This window comes from Aythya fuligula, chromosome 24 (genome assembly GCF_009819795.1).
Source record: "Aythya fuligula isolate bAytFul2 chromosome 24, bAytFul2.pri, whole genome shotgun sequence".
In the NCBI taxonomy this organism is placed as follows: Eukaryota; Metazoa; Chordata; class Aves; order Anseriformes; family Anatidae; genus Aythya; species Aythya fuligula.
Window position 1 is genome coordinate 5,914,467 of NC_045582.1, and position 13,480 is coordinate 5,927,946.

Below are 13,480 nucleotides of genomic sequence, written 5' to 3' on the forward strand. Positions count from 1 at the left end.
GTTTTGAATGCAGCGCAGACGCTGGGGCCCCTGTTGTTGTGCCCGCCCTTGCCTTGTCCAGCCTCATGTCCTTGGGCTGTGCTCACCATGGCAGAGTTATTTGAGGGAGAGGACCGAGGCTGGGGGCTCTGCACGCCTGGTGGAGGTGAGCCTGTCTGTGGAGCACTCGGCGACTCCACGCCTCAGCTGGCAGAGGTGCAGTGCAGGGAGGGGGTGCTGGCACCAACACGGCTCCGTGCCACAGGGCAGGGGATGGGGTTACCCCAGGCGAAGCAGGATCACACCCCAGCTCCCTAACGGCACCGGCTCTGCCCTGCGGGAGATGTGGAACGCAGCCACAGGCAGTGGTGGAGGCTGGGCCAGTGGCTGCGAGGTCAGAGCAGCACATGAAGTGCGGGAAGGAGGTGGGTTTTGGGTTTCTCCTGCTCGCTGCAGGGTTCAGTGGCATTGGTGCGCAGCTCCTGTCCCCAGTACCCCAAAGAGTCCCCAGGACTGCCAATCTGGGGAAGGGCGAAGCCTAGACAGGCTGTCCAAAAAACAGAGCCCCCTATTTGGGTGCTCACCATGCCTGGTCCTTCTCTGCAGCATGATTGCCATGACCGAGACCCTTCCTCCTGCATCCTTTGGGCACAGCCACCACAAGTGGCACCCAAGCTGTGCCCTGGCCCCATCTCTCTGGCACAAAGATGCAGTTCCCTGTCACATTGTGCCACAGCACCTCTCCAACCGCTGTGCTCTGCGAACTACGGGTGAGCACTGAACTGTAACTCCATCTGAAAAACACCTTGGGGTACTTTTGCCAGCCGGGTTGGTCCCCAGAGCCCGGCTCTGTCTTCTTGGGGCCTCCCCAAACCTCCACTTTCTGCAGGTCGTTTCTTTTTTGCTGTTTCTGAGCATCCGGCAGCTGCCGGGAGCCGGCCCAAGTCTCACCTTGTGTGCAAGGGGGTGTGAGCCGAGCAAGAGCAGAAATAAAGGTTTCCAGAGAAATTGTGGCCCCAGGGAAAGAGATGATGGGAGAGGCCTTCTTGCAGCAGAGCGGCCAGGCTGTGCAATGCATGGAGCTGTATGCTGGGGCTAAACTGTCAGCACCCTTGGTATTGCTGCTAAAACTCAGCCTGGCTGTGATGTCCTGGCAAGCCAGCAGTGACAGAGATGCTTAGGAGCTGGGACAGCACAGGAAACACAGGAGAGATTTGGTAATCAGCCCCTGGGGCTGGATATAGGAGCTGCAATGAGCATGCAGAGAAGGCCAGCAGCTGCTCCCCAGGCTGGAGGTGCCTGGGAAAGACATGACGGTCCCATGAGGAAGGTCTCGTGTCCCCACAGCGGGTGGCGGGACGAGCACAGGGCACGGCTGAGCCAGGGCCAGGCAGCTGCACCCTTCACCAGCCCATTCTTATTCATGGTGGCTTGTGTTTCACTGTTGTCCTTCCTGCCACCGCAGGGGGACAGGGACATGGGGGCTGTGCCACCTCCTCCCTCCATCCTGCTGCCTGCGTGGGTGCTGTGATGTGTCCCACTTGAATTACACCAGCCCTGGCACGAGCTGTTCTAGGGAGAGAGAAAACAACAGTGAGGCTGTGCTGTGGCCACAGGGGACATCAGCAGGTCCCGGAGGTCTCTCCCAGCTCAGCCTCTGGCCACACATCAGCACAGAAATGTTCTTCACCTGCTGCTGCCTCTTCTGCGTGATGCTCACCTGCTCCCATGCAGCCAGTGGGACAGGTTTGGCTCCACAGAGCCCAGTATTGGACACCTCCTCCAAGTCCTCCCTTCTCCTTGGCTGAAGTGACAGCAGCATCTCCCATAGCTGGGGCTTGTTGCTGGGGGAGGCAGGAGGCAGCAAGGATGCATGGGACGTATCCATGAGCAGAACAGAAGCTCTAGAGACTGGGCTGGAGGTGCTGGGGGGAGCTTTCATCTCAGGAGGTCTCTTGAGCAGAATGGGACCCCACTACTGGGGGTCCTGCAGAGGATGGTGTGGCCAGAGGCTCCCTGGAGGGAGCAGGTATTTATGACTGGGGCAGGTGATTTCCCCCTCCCAGTGGTATGGAAAACACTTTCTCCCCTAACGCACACCAACACATTTGGTATTGTAATAATCGACCATTTACGTTTTTTTTTTTTTTTATTTTAAGAAATGTACAAAGAAAAAGGGCTTTAGCTCACACAAACTCTGCTCTTTGGCATTTTTCCATCACTGACGACACGTACGTACAAGCAGCATTGATCGTGAACCACAACCTGGGCTGGAAAGAGCTGTGCCATGGATGCTTCCCATGCAAAGGCACTTTAAAGCAGCATGCCACACCCTACGGCTCCTGTTCCAGGGAGCATCACTCTATGCACATGGAAATGGAAGCACAACGTGGTGTGATGCAGTGGGCAGAGCGGCCCCGGCTCTGCCGCCTGGCCAAAAGCACATGGATGCAAGCGAGCTCCGCGGGGTGCCATATGGCATCTGCAACGGCTCTGAGCCAAAACCAGCCGAAGGGAGAAGAAATAATATTAATAATTAAAAACAAAACAAAACAGAAGAGAAGAAGAAAAAAAGACAGAGCCCCTGGCTTCAAGCAACAGCCCTTGTTTTAAGTGGAAGTTTTGGTTTGTGGTTGTTTCAATCTTAAGAGTGTTTTCCCTTTTGTAGAAAGAAGGCAGTCCAGAGATTAACCGGGGTACTTTTGCTCATTTTACTCCATTTTCTTTCCTTTTGGCCACCTATGGGAGCAATGACAGGACTTTCCCCTGGGAGAAGCCCTCTCTGTGGGATGTTTCCTGGCGAGGATCCTCCTGGCCCCAGGACTCTGCAGGCACCATGGCACCAACAGGTGCAGGGGCAGCTCCAGAGCCCTGGCAGAGGGAAGGACGCCCTGCCCGAGTATTGGGTAATTTGGAGAATTTACACCCACCTGCCACCCCTCCTGAGTGTTCCTGGGTAGGAGCATTCATTATGTTAAAGCCCTGGCACTCGGTAGCTGATGGGGTTTATGGGATGTCATTGAGCAATCAATGATGCCATCAATGCAAAGACCACTCCTTACTCCCTGGGGATGTGTCTCATTAGCTAAGGCTAGTTTCTGCTTGCTGTGGGGCTCGAAGTAAAATGTGCAAGGTATTTTTTTGTTACAAGGAGCTCCTGGAGGAGGTTCTCCAAATGCTACCTCTGTCCATTGCTTTCCTGCCACAAAATCTGGATGGAACGGGAAAACAGAAGAGAAGCATGAATATAAACACAGCTTACATTCGTACCATGGAGACCTGAATGATTTATGGCTTCAGTGTATATTCAGAGACCTTTAAAATCTGATATTTAACCCTGAGAACATATCTGCAGATGCTTGTTTTGGCTATGCAAACAAATCCTTAAGACATAATTGCACTTTCTCTGTATATAACAAAAATCCATAAAGCTTATTAAAATATCCAAAAAAAAGGTGCTACTTTAAGACTTTGGAGATTTTTTTGTTCACAAAACCCTTCTGTAATTATTCTTAATATTATTTCACTTGGCTCATCTTTCACTGGTTACTTGGCTGCATTCTGGAAGAATAATAGGAAGAAAATATCTTCATTGTGAAATAACATTAAGAAACAATTACTTTAAGTAAAAGGACAGCCATCCTCATTTGTTAATGTCTGAAAAACATCATTACCATGATTAGATCATTTCAAAACTAAAATGTTTCTCTTTCACCAACAATAGAGAGATTTCACATTTCAATCTCATAAGAAAAATATTAAGCCCTTTGCAAGTACAGTGAGCTACAAAAACCAGGATCAGTAAGAGATCCTGCTCAGAAAATTAAGGTGTCTGCTTGAAATATCTGAAATTAGCTCAACATCTGAGATCTATTGATCTGAACATGGAAGATTTCTGAAGAGGAGATACAAATGGAGTCTTTTCAGGATGGGCGATGCCACGAGATGGAAATCGCTCCCTGTTATACAAGCGACTCCTTCACAATGCGTTTCCCATCCCACACTTTCACTTCACCAGGAGCATCTTGAGTCTCTGAGCTCGGCACAGGTGCAAGGCTAAAGGCCGGGGCTGTCTCCACGTCTGTCCCACTGTTCCCATACATCTCATGCATTTTGGTTGCGATCAGACCTTCCTTCTCAGGTGCGTCCCCTCTCAGGGCGTCTTCATCCTTACTGTGCCTGTACATGTAGGAGGCCTGCTTCACCGAGCGCCTCAGGAGGTACCTCCGGAAAGCCCTCTGGATTTTTGTAGCACACACTTCCTCGTGCTTCCTTTTCAGAGTGGTGGTGATGGGTTCATAGGAAACCTTCGAGGGGTTCGCGGCCATGAACTTCTCCTCCATGGTGGCCTTCAGGGCATCCATCTCTCCCGAGTCTCCCAGCACTTCCTTTGTCAGGGCAAAGAGAATATCCAGACAGTGGATTTTGTCCCCAGCAACCATCGGTAGATCCATGGTGATCAGCTTGATCTTGTTTGGCTTAGGAATTTTGAGCGGCTCCTGCAAGGTGTCCACAAAGTCAGACAAGGTGCTGTACGCAATGAACTGGGTGGCATCTGGGTCAAACTTCTCCCACGTTTCATAAAACATTTCAAAATCATCTTCACAGAGCGGCTCGCTGCTCTCCTCCGTGGCCACGTTGAAATTCTCCAGGATGATGGCGATGTACATGTTCACCACAATAAGAAAGGAAATGATGATGTAGCTGCAGAAGAAGAAGATGCCGATGGATGGATTGCCGCAGTTCCCTTTTACTGAACTGCCAGGGTTCTCCAGTTCGGGGTCGCAGTCGGGAGGGCCACTGTTGAGGATGGGGCTGAGCAGACCATCCCATCCTGCCGATGTGGTGATCTGGAAGAGGCAGATGATGCTGTTCCCAAAAGTTTCAAAGTTGAAGATGTCATCGATCCCTGCCTCTTTCTTTACGTAGGCGAAGTTGGACATCCCAAAGATGGAGTAGATGAACATGACGAGGAACAGCAGGAGGCCGATGTTGAAGAGGGCAGGCAGGGACATCATCAGAGCAAACAGGAGAGTCCGGATACCTTTTGCTCCTCGGATCAGTCGGAGGACACGACCAATCCTTGCCAGCCTGATGACCCTGAAGAGCGTGGGTGATACGAAGTACTTCTCTATGATGTCCGAGAGGACAATACCTGCAAAGGGATGAAAAAGAAGTGAGTTTTCTGTGCTCTTCAGCTGACACAGGAGGGCAAGGTGGAGCTTCTCCATCATCTACCAGGGCTGGGATGAGGCCATCCCCAAGAGCATGCAGTTATCTCGGCTCCTCCGACGGGAAAGGGAACATATTCAAATCTCTGAGTGCAGAGCCAAAGATTAAATGCTGCTGCTCTGTTTCTGCAGTGCAGCCATGAAACATTGAGATGGAGGGTGCAGGACACATCTCCTGCTCCTCACCCTGTCTTGGTAGCACAGGGTGGCCTCACATCCTTCTTGTCCCAGGTCCCTTCACCCTGCTCAAAGGGTGGGCACAGGGGGTTGGCTGGTGATAGCTGTGATTGGACAGACAATTTCTACTCTCTGTTACCTGGTGGGAGACCTGAGGAACTGGTAGAGCCTCCAGGGCTTACCTGCAATGGAGAGGATGACCACCACAAAGTCAAATATGTTCCAGCCGATAGTGAAGTAGTAGTAGCGCAAGGCAAACATTTTTAGCACACATTCTCCAGTGAAGATGACAATGAAGACCAGGTTGATTTTGTAGAGGATGTCTGTTTTGAGCTCGCTTTGATCATCTGTTTCGACCATCATGGTCACCATGTTAAGACAAATCAGGATCATGATGGTTATGTCAAACACTTGCTTGGTAACAAAGTCAAACACCATCCCTTGAAACTTGTTCTGCCGTGGGGGCCATGTGGGTAACGATGGAGGACCAGAGGTGAGGTGGGAACACAGAACAGACCCACAGAAAACAAAGACACAACAGAAAGAGAAGAAGGAACCATATTTAACAGTGTGCAGGAAATCTCAGGGTCACAGCCCCTATGTGGGCCTCAGCCCAAGCTGCGGGAGGAAAACACCCAGCACCTCGTGGGATGAGGCCAGGCTGGTGACACTGTGGGTGAGATGTGGGCACAGGGCTGTTGTTTTCCAAGTATACCCATTGCTCATGCATCAGGGCAAAAAGGAACACACGGGAAAAGACCTCACTTGAGCTGGGCCATCAAGAAGAATCCCTAGTCACAACTGTGTATGTATTGGCTGGACCAGTTTCCCTTCTATGAGCATTGAGGTTTCCCCTACTCTAACCTATCTGTGAGAGAGGAACTAGGAGAAAAACCTGATGCCTATGAAAGGGATCCCCCTCTTGCCCTTGCCAGCATACCTAGGGCTGAAGAACAGACCCAGGCAGGAGGTGAACCTCTCCTGAAGCCCCAGCCCTTACAAAGATCCCATCTGAGGAGATAAAGGGGGAACCAGGATTTGGCTTTTTGTGCTGGCAAATACTCTTTCCCAGACCTTTCTTGTTCACTTGGGACAGTCAGTGGCTTGAGGCACTCCCTCCCCACTGTGCTCCAAGGAGCTTAACTCAACGTACCGAGGGCCTGGGGATGGGCTTCTGGGGTTTCTTGGAGCCGAGCTTCTTCATGGCATTATAGTATTTCTTCTGCTCTTCCGTCATGAAGATGTCTTTGCCTCCAAAGTATAAAGAGAATCGCCACCATTAGCCTTGGGGAGTCACATCTTCCCACCAAACACCCTTGACCATGCCCTGTTCCTTCCCACCATGCATCCCCAGCTGGGCTTTGCTCACTGTGCTGAGTCAGTGAACTCTCCCCTTGCTGACAGCACCTATGGGTGCTAAACCCAGCTCTGTGGTTTCCTCCTGCTGCGGCAAGATGACAGCACTGGGGAAGCACCTGATGCAGCAAGCAGGGCACCCCGTGCCCTATTAGAGCTCACCCTAGATCCGTGTTCCCAGATCCTGTGATCTCAGAACTTGCTTGGTGCGAGCAGCACGTGCTGCATTACGTACTCTCTGCCCCCGCATTTGTCCCATGTTATTCACTTCAAAACAGCTCAGAAGTTTTCATTTTCAGAAGTTCAGTCTTTCCCCAACACATGGAAAAACGATGAGTAAAAAGTCATGGTGGGAAAAGGAAAGATGTTGCACCCCTCTGTCCTGGACCAGGGCTCCAGGAGGCAGAGATGGCTGCAGGACCCAGAAAATACTTATCTTTTTCTTCTGCTGGTTGAAATTGTCAATGATGACACCGATGAAGAGGTTCAGGGTAAAAAAGGCACCAAAGATGATGAAGATGACGAAGTAGATGTACATGTAGAGGTTGATCTCGTACGATGGCTGTTCTTCAATCTGGCCAGCAGAGATGGGAAATAAGAGATGAATACATGACACTAACTCTCGCCCAAAAGCATGTCCCCAAGCCCCTGGTCCAGGGGCCACCATATCTTGACAGAGAATGGTGTGGCTGCTGCAAAGCCTTTGGCAGATGTTGGCTGGGTTGTGTGGTCCCCAAGGGAGCAGGCGCCAGCTGGGCTGAGGACAAGGACATCCTGAACCCTGTGCTGGGGAATAGGAAGGCTGCATGGGGGCAGGGCTGATATCAATGAGCAAATTGGGCTTCTTCCCAACAGTCAGCTTTCCAAGGGCTGAAATACAGCTGAAAGGGGAAAGGAAAGGTGGTTTAATTCACACCACACCAGCACACAGGGGAGGGTTTTCCTGAGGAGGGTTTTCCAACACTCCTCATCTCAATAGGTGTCATTTAATTCTTCTAATATTTGAGCCGAGATGTCCCTAGGTGACACAGCTGACTTCCTCCATTTCAAGGCAAGCTCCTGGCAGAGGAGAGCACATTTTCTCCCATATCAGCTTTATGGCTGGGTGCTTGGCAGCTGCAGCCGGGACGAGCAGAGAGGCTGTTTCTGAAGCTAAAAAAAGGCAGTGAAAACAATGTGCTTGGGGTGTGGGTGTGCAGGGCTGGCCCTCAATGGGGCATGGGTGAATGCTGTGCTCCCTTAGAGAAAGGCAGGAAATCCCTCCCACCGTATCAGCCCATGGCCATGCTCGGGGGTGGTGCAGGGACACATCTGGGGATGGATCACAGCACAAACATGAAACTCTTTGAAACATCTTTTTTTTTTTTGGATACATGTATATATATCACTGTCTCCAGGATGGGATAAGTTCTTTGAGCTGGAGGAGCACATGGAGGACGTCACACAGAGCTGTAGGTGCAGTGTGGAAATTTCGGACCACAAAGCTGAAGCTGGGCTCAGCCCCAGCTGCAGGGTGGGCTGGGAGCCCAGTGCAGGGACCGGGGTGCAGCTGGGATGGCGGCTGGGATGCAGGTGACAATGACACGGGTGGCAGAAAGCTCTGGAGGGACACAACTGACCGCCCTCTCTGAAGCTGCAGACCTTGGCAGGGGGACTTTTTGGGGGGGTTCTCCACTCTTTGGCCCATGACCCAGCTGAAGCCCTGGCCAGCTGGGTGGAATCAGCCCTATGGGATGGGTGACACTTGGTGCTGGCAGTGAGAAGTCCTTGTTTATCCCCTCACCTCACGTGAGTCCACAGCAGCATACATGATGTCCATCCAGCCTTTGAAGGTTGCCTGCAGGGACAGAGAGAGGAGCGGGCTCATCAGGAGGCAGCTGGGGCTATGAGGAGTGCAGAAGGCACTGTGCACACACTTGGGGCTTAGGCTGGGGTATGGCTCCATGCATGGAGCTGCCGCTGCACCACAGGATGCTCCTCAGGGAGAATGGCAGAAGGACCACGTGCTGTGTCCACAAGAAACACGCACCCATACAGAAGTACTGAGGTTGACACAGGTGTGTGCACACCTATGGGCATATAAGCTCCATTCTGTGGCTGAGGTTACCAATGACTTCCTAAAGCACCACTTCAAAAGAGGCTGGGAAAAAGCAGCTGTGGACTCTTTTCTCCCTAAAACAATGAATTGCCCCAATTTTCCTGGCTGCTTCTTTCCTTCTCCCTGGACTGGCGCCACCTCCATAACTCCTGCCTTCTGTCTTGCTGCCGCTGATGGCTGGTGGACCCCCATCCTGGTGAGGTGAAGGTACACTGTGTATTTACAGGCTTTTTCTGCTGATTTGCTAAGCAAACAGCTTGAACATCTTGTTTCCTGAATCTGATGGAACAACAAACCTTGAAGAGGAAGCTAAATTTATAGGTGGTTAATCAGTTTGGGTTATGCTTTGGTTCTGCAACCACCAGTTCCCCTGGATCCAGTGGGAGTAACCCTAGTCCACCCAATAACAGAGCCCACACCTATATTTTTATTAAAATTGTGGTGAGCAGTTCCTCTTCTGCTTGCCTTGCTCAGCTGCAGTGGGTTCAGTGGAAGCACGGCTACATTCGTCCACTGCCCTGCAGCCAACACACACATGCTCTTTTTCCAATTGTCATCTTCCTCATGCAAAACTCTTGCAGCCTGTGACTGTAACAGACCTAACTGTAGCAAGGGGAACATATCCCTGCCAGAAATCTGTTAGGCTGCAAAATTGGATTGGAGTCTGGAGTTTAGGGAGCCTGAGAGATAGATTGGGCAGATGGAAGGCTTTGTTGGCTCCAACTCCCCTGCATTATGGCATATTCCTTTTCCAAATAATGATGCTTTAAAACTCTCTTGCCTCCTTGCTCCTGCATCCCCTGCTGTGGACGACTTTCTGCAACTCCAGGCTTGGTGCTATACTCATTCATCCACAACAGTTCCCCGGTGACAATTACCTTTTCCCCTCCTGTCTTCTATCTTCTCCCTTTCCTCCTTGACTCTGCAGGTTTTTGGGGTTAAATACCAACTCTGGAACTAAGCAGCAGCTGAGAAACCCATCCTGGGCATCAGGGGAGCACCTCATTTTAACCCTGATGCTACACACGCCGCCCTGCTAAGCCAACATGCTGCTTGGAGGGAAAGCAGTTGCTTTCTGTACGTACCACCTGCAGCAAGGACAGGTATCCCAAGCCCACGTTGTCGAAGTTGACCTTGACATTGACCCATCTGACCTCGTTGGTGTGGAGGAGAGCCATGCAGTCACTCTTATTGTTCACCACACTGATTTCAAAGAGCTCCCCCGAGGTGGTGTTTACGCATCGGTAGTACTTCCCCGCAAAGAGGTTCACCCCCATGATGCTGAATATCAGCCAGAAGATGAGGCAGACCAGCAGAACGTTCATGATGGAGGGGATGGCACCCAGCAAGGCATTCACCACCACCTGCATGGAGAGAAACAACCATGGAGGCCCTGGCCAGGGAACCTCTGTGTCCCAGCCTTATCCTCCCCAGCACTGAGCAGGCTCAGGCTCGGCCAAGGGTATTTAGCATTGACCCCACCAATCTGGAGACCTTTGGAAATCGTCTGGGATGGGTTCCCAATGTTGGTGACCAGCCAGGGCCCAGCTCTGCTGACTGGTGCTGCATCATGCAGCCGTGTTGGAGCTTGAAGAGGCACCTACCCGCATCCCTTCAAATCTGGACAGGGCGCGCAGTGGTCTCAGGGCCCTCAGTGTCCGCAGGGACTTGATGGCTCCCAGCTCGGAGTATCCCAGCCAGTTTGCTGTCAGGCTGACAATAGAAACCTGGAAGGAGCAGCCCAGGGAGTTAGCAGTGCCTCAGATGGAAACAGCGGGGAGGAACTGAATCCCATCTGTGTACCCCTGCCCTTCTCTGCCTCCCCAGCACATCCCTCAGGCCAGTGTCATCATGTTGTCTCGGGACACAGGGACTGGCACTGAGTCCCCAGGTCTCTGGTGACCAGGCCACCCCAAGGAGGTCCATGCCTCTTGGGTGGAGGTGGTCGGGGACACAGAAATGGCCTGCTGTGTCACAGAGCTTTCAGGGGACCCTACGCCCCTTCACATCTCTGCTGGGTTCTAGTAGAGCTCTGTGAGCTTGTGCTTGGTGCGTGCATAAAAGGTTTGAAAGGGTTTCTGTAACCGGGAAAAGGAGTGGCAATTAAAAACAATGATCTAAGTCCTCATTCCACAGCCACCTCTTTGTCCTTTAAAATGCAACCACGGCTTGGTTTGACACAGCTGGCCACAAGCCCATAGTGCTCCCAAACCCCCTGGCTGAGTGCGATCCTGCAGGTGCTCGTTGCACTTACATCGACGATGAGGAAATCCAGCCAGCACCATGCGTTGGTGAAGTAAACCTTGAAGCCGTAGGCCACCCACTTGAGCAACATCTCGATGACAAAGACGTAGGAGAAGACCTTGTCGGCGTACTCCAGGATGGTGCGTATCACCCGTCGCTGTTCAATGTAGATGTCCTCAAAAGCCTGGAAGAGGTGCGGAGCTATGTGACAGTTGTTCTTCCACTAGACCCGCTGCCCAGCTCGGTGCAACCATGGCCACAGTGCATCATCCCTACTTTCCTGGGGCAGCCCAAAGAGTTGAGAGCCTCACCACAGGTGGCATTTACAGACCAACATGGGGTCTAACTCTTGTTTGCAGGTTCTTGGTGGCTAAGTGGAGCAGGGTTTGTCCTGGAGCAAAGCTGTGCTGAAGCAAATGTCCAGCTGCACCTAATTCCCGTCAGTCTCCATGTGAATCAAAAGCCAGGACACCTACACACGCCTTTGGGAACCCAGGTAGTTTTGGAAATTCTCTTAGGAGTTTGGGTTTCTCATGTGTCCACGTGGCATGTAAAGTGTGAGCAGAGGGGCATGGTGACCAGGTGCTGCACAGCTGCTTCAGCACAACTTTCGATTCCCACACAGCTACAGCCTCAGCCGGCCCCAGACTGCACTTCAAAGTGTGGTGCGGACACGTGAAGTGTGCCTGAAGGCACGTCCAGTCCCTCTGCTCGCCTTCCCTCTCCTTACCCCCAGCCCTGCAGAGGGATTGGTCTCCCCATCAGCTCCGTGCATTTACAGGGGCAGCTGAGCTATGCCTAGCCCAAACACTCAGGGAGGACCTAAAGGCCGATGTACAGCTTTTTAGTGGGGTCGATGCAAATGGAGACCCAGGTGCTGGGAAAGCACACCCGTCAGCAGCTGAAAGTGCTGAACAGTGAAAAATTATCATCAATTATCCATAAAGCATCTCCTGCCAGCCAGAAATGGAGGCAGCAAAGTGACGAGCCATCTACATCAAGCTAAGCTGAAGGTGCAGATGGTTCGCAGCCGAGATTAAGGGTGGGAGGAGAAGCAGCGGGGAGTTGCTGCAGAGCAAAGATGGGGTGAACAGTGGGGTGGGACCTACCAGTGCCCCACTGCTGAGGAGGATCATGAAGACAATGAAGGTCTCGAACCAGTCGTGCTCAACGATGCGGAAGCAGGTTTTCCGGATGTTCCACCAGACCTTCCCTCTCTCGCTGGTGATGTCCACGTAGAGGCAGGGAAACCTCTTCACACAGGCTGGGAATGGGGACAGAGAGCCTGGGTTGCCTCTCCACCAGCGAGAAGTTTTTTGTGCTTTTACTGATGCTTTAACCCTTCCCAGGTGGAGGCTGGGGAAGGATCCTGCTGGGCATGGGGACGCCCACCCACAAGGGCAGGAGAATTTGAAGCTTGGTCTGAGCTAGGCGAGCCCTAGGGCTGTAACACTGCAAGCACTGGTTTGCAACAGCCTCTCCACATCCACCACCCCCTCTCCACGGGGTGCCTGGCTCTGCTTGATCCCTCACCTTCGGTGAAGCACTCCTCAGGCTCATTGCTGTCCTCAGCCTCTTCTGCCACTGCCTCCTCCTCTGGCGGCGGTGGCTTGTAATCCACAGTGCTGCACAGGGACGAGGCATTGTCGCTGGAGAGGGGGTTCTGTAAAGAGGAGGATTTGGGCTGGGCAGTGGCACCCATGGGCTGCCTCCAGCCCCTCCAGAAGCCCGGCAGGAGCAGGGGCTGCTCCACAGGAGGTGTGTTGGGAACAGACTTGGTAGGCATGGGGGATGCCCCAGTAGGGTGCCCTCCTCCCATGGGGACAGACCCCATGTGGGACCACAAAAACACTTTCCCAATGGGACAAGCAGATGTGCTGAATCCTGGGGCATGGAAACAACCACACAGACACCGCGTGGCATTTTGTTGGCCATTGGATTTTTTTGGGGAGGGGGCACCACACTGTCAGTGCAGACCTCAGCCCTTTTCCTGCTGGGGGCAAAACATGCTGCGGCTCCCGGTGTGATGAGCAGCAACCAGAGCTCCCTGCCCCCAGAAGCAGGTGACGGCTCCTCCAAGCGTGTCCCCGGCCGCAGGGACAGGCACTGTCACAGCCGCCGCCTGCACCGGCCATGCGGAGAGAGCTAGTTCTTGCTACCACAAATGATTAATCCCCTTTGACTCATTTTCTACAACTTTCGTCTTCATCACGGAGATGTTTCTAAAGCTTTCCAAGTTCCTGGAGCAGGCTCTGCACCCCCAGCACATTTTTGGCTGATTCCCCAAAGTGTGAGCCCCCAGCTTTTGTGAGCCCTTTGCAGTAGATTTAAACCCAACACAAAGAGAAAGGAACTATCTGACATCGGGCTTTTATGGGAATAGGATAGATTTATC

General features: G+C 52.4%; 1 protein-coding gene across 1 annotated transcript in view; it reads right to left on the reverse strand.

Moving 5' to 3' along the window:
* Positions 1–3,815: 3,815 nt before the first annotated feature.
* SCN4A (sodium voltage-gated channel alpha subunit 4) overlaps positions 3,816–13,480 on the reverse strand; it is a 33,234-nt gene continuing 23,569 nt past the window's right edge. Inside the window, exons 16-25 of the mRNA XM_032202686.1 lie at positions 12,619–12,748; positions 12,195–12,349; positions 11,096–11,269; positions 10,446–10,568; positions 9,927–10,205; positions 8,527–8,580; positions 7,180–7,317; positions 6,541–6,645; positions 5,570–5,840; positions 3,816–5,134 (exon numbers count right to left, since the gene is read on the reverse strand). Of these exons, the coding sequence (XP_032058577.1) occupies positions 3,942–5,134; positions 5,570–5,840; positions 6,541–6,645; positions 7,180–7,317; positions 8,527–8,580; positions 9,927–10,205; positions 10,446–10,568; positions 11,096–11,269; positions 12,195–12,349; positions 12,619–12,748 (2,622 nt within the window). The 3' untranslated portion in view covers positions 3,816–3,941. The remainder of the gene's footprint in view (positions 5,135–5,569; positions 5,841–6,540; positions 6,646–7,179; positions 7,318–8,526; positions 8,581–9,926; positions 10,206–10,445; positions 10,569–11,095; positions 11,270–12,194; positions 12,350–12,618; positions 12,749–13,480) is intronic.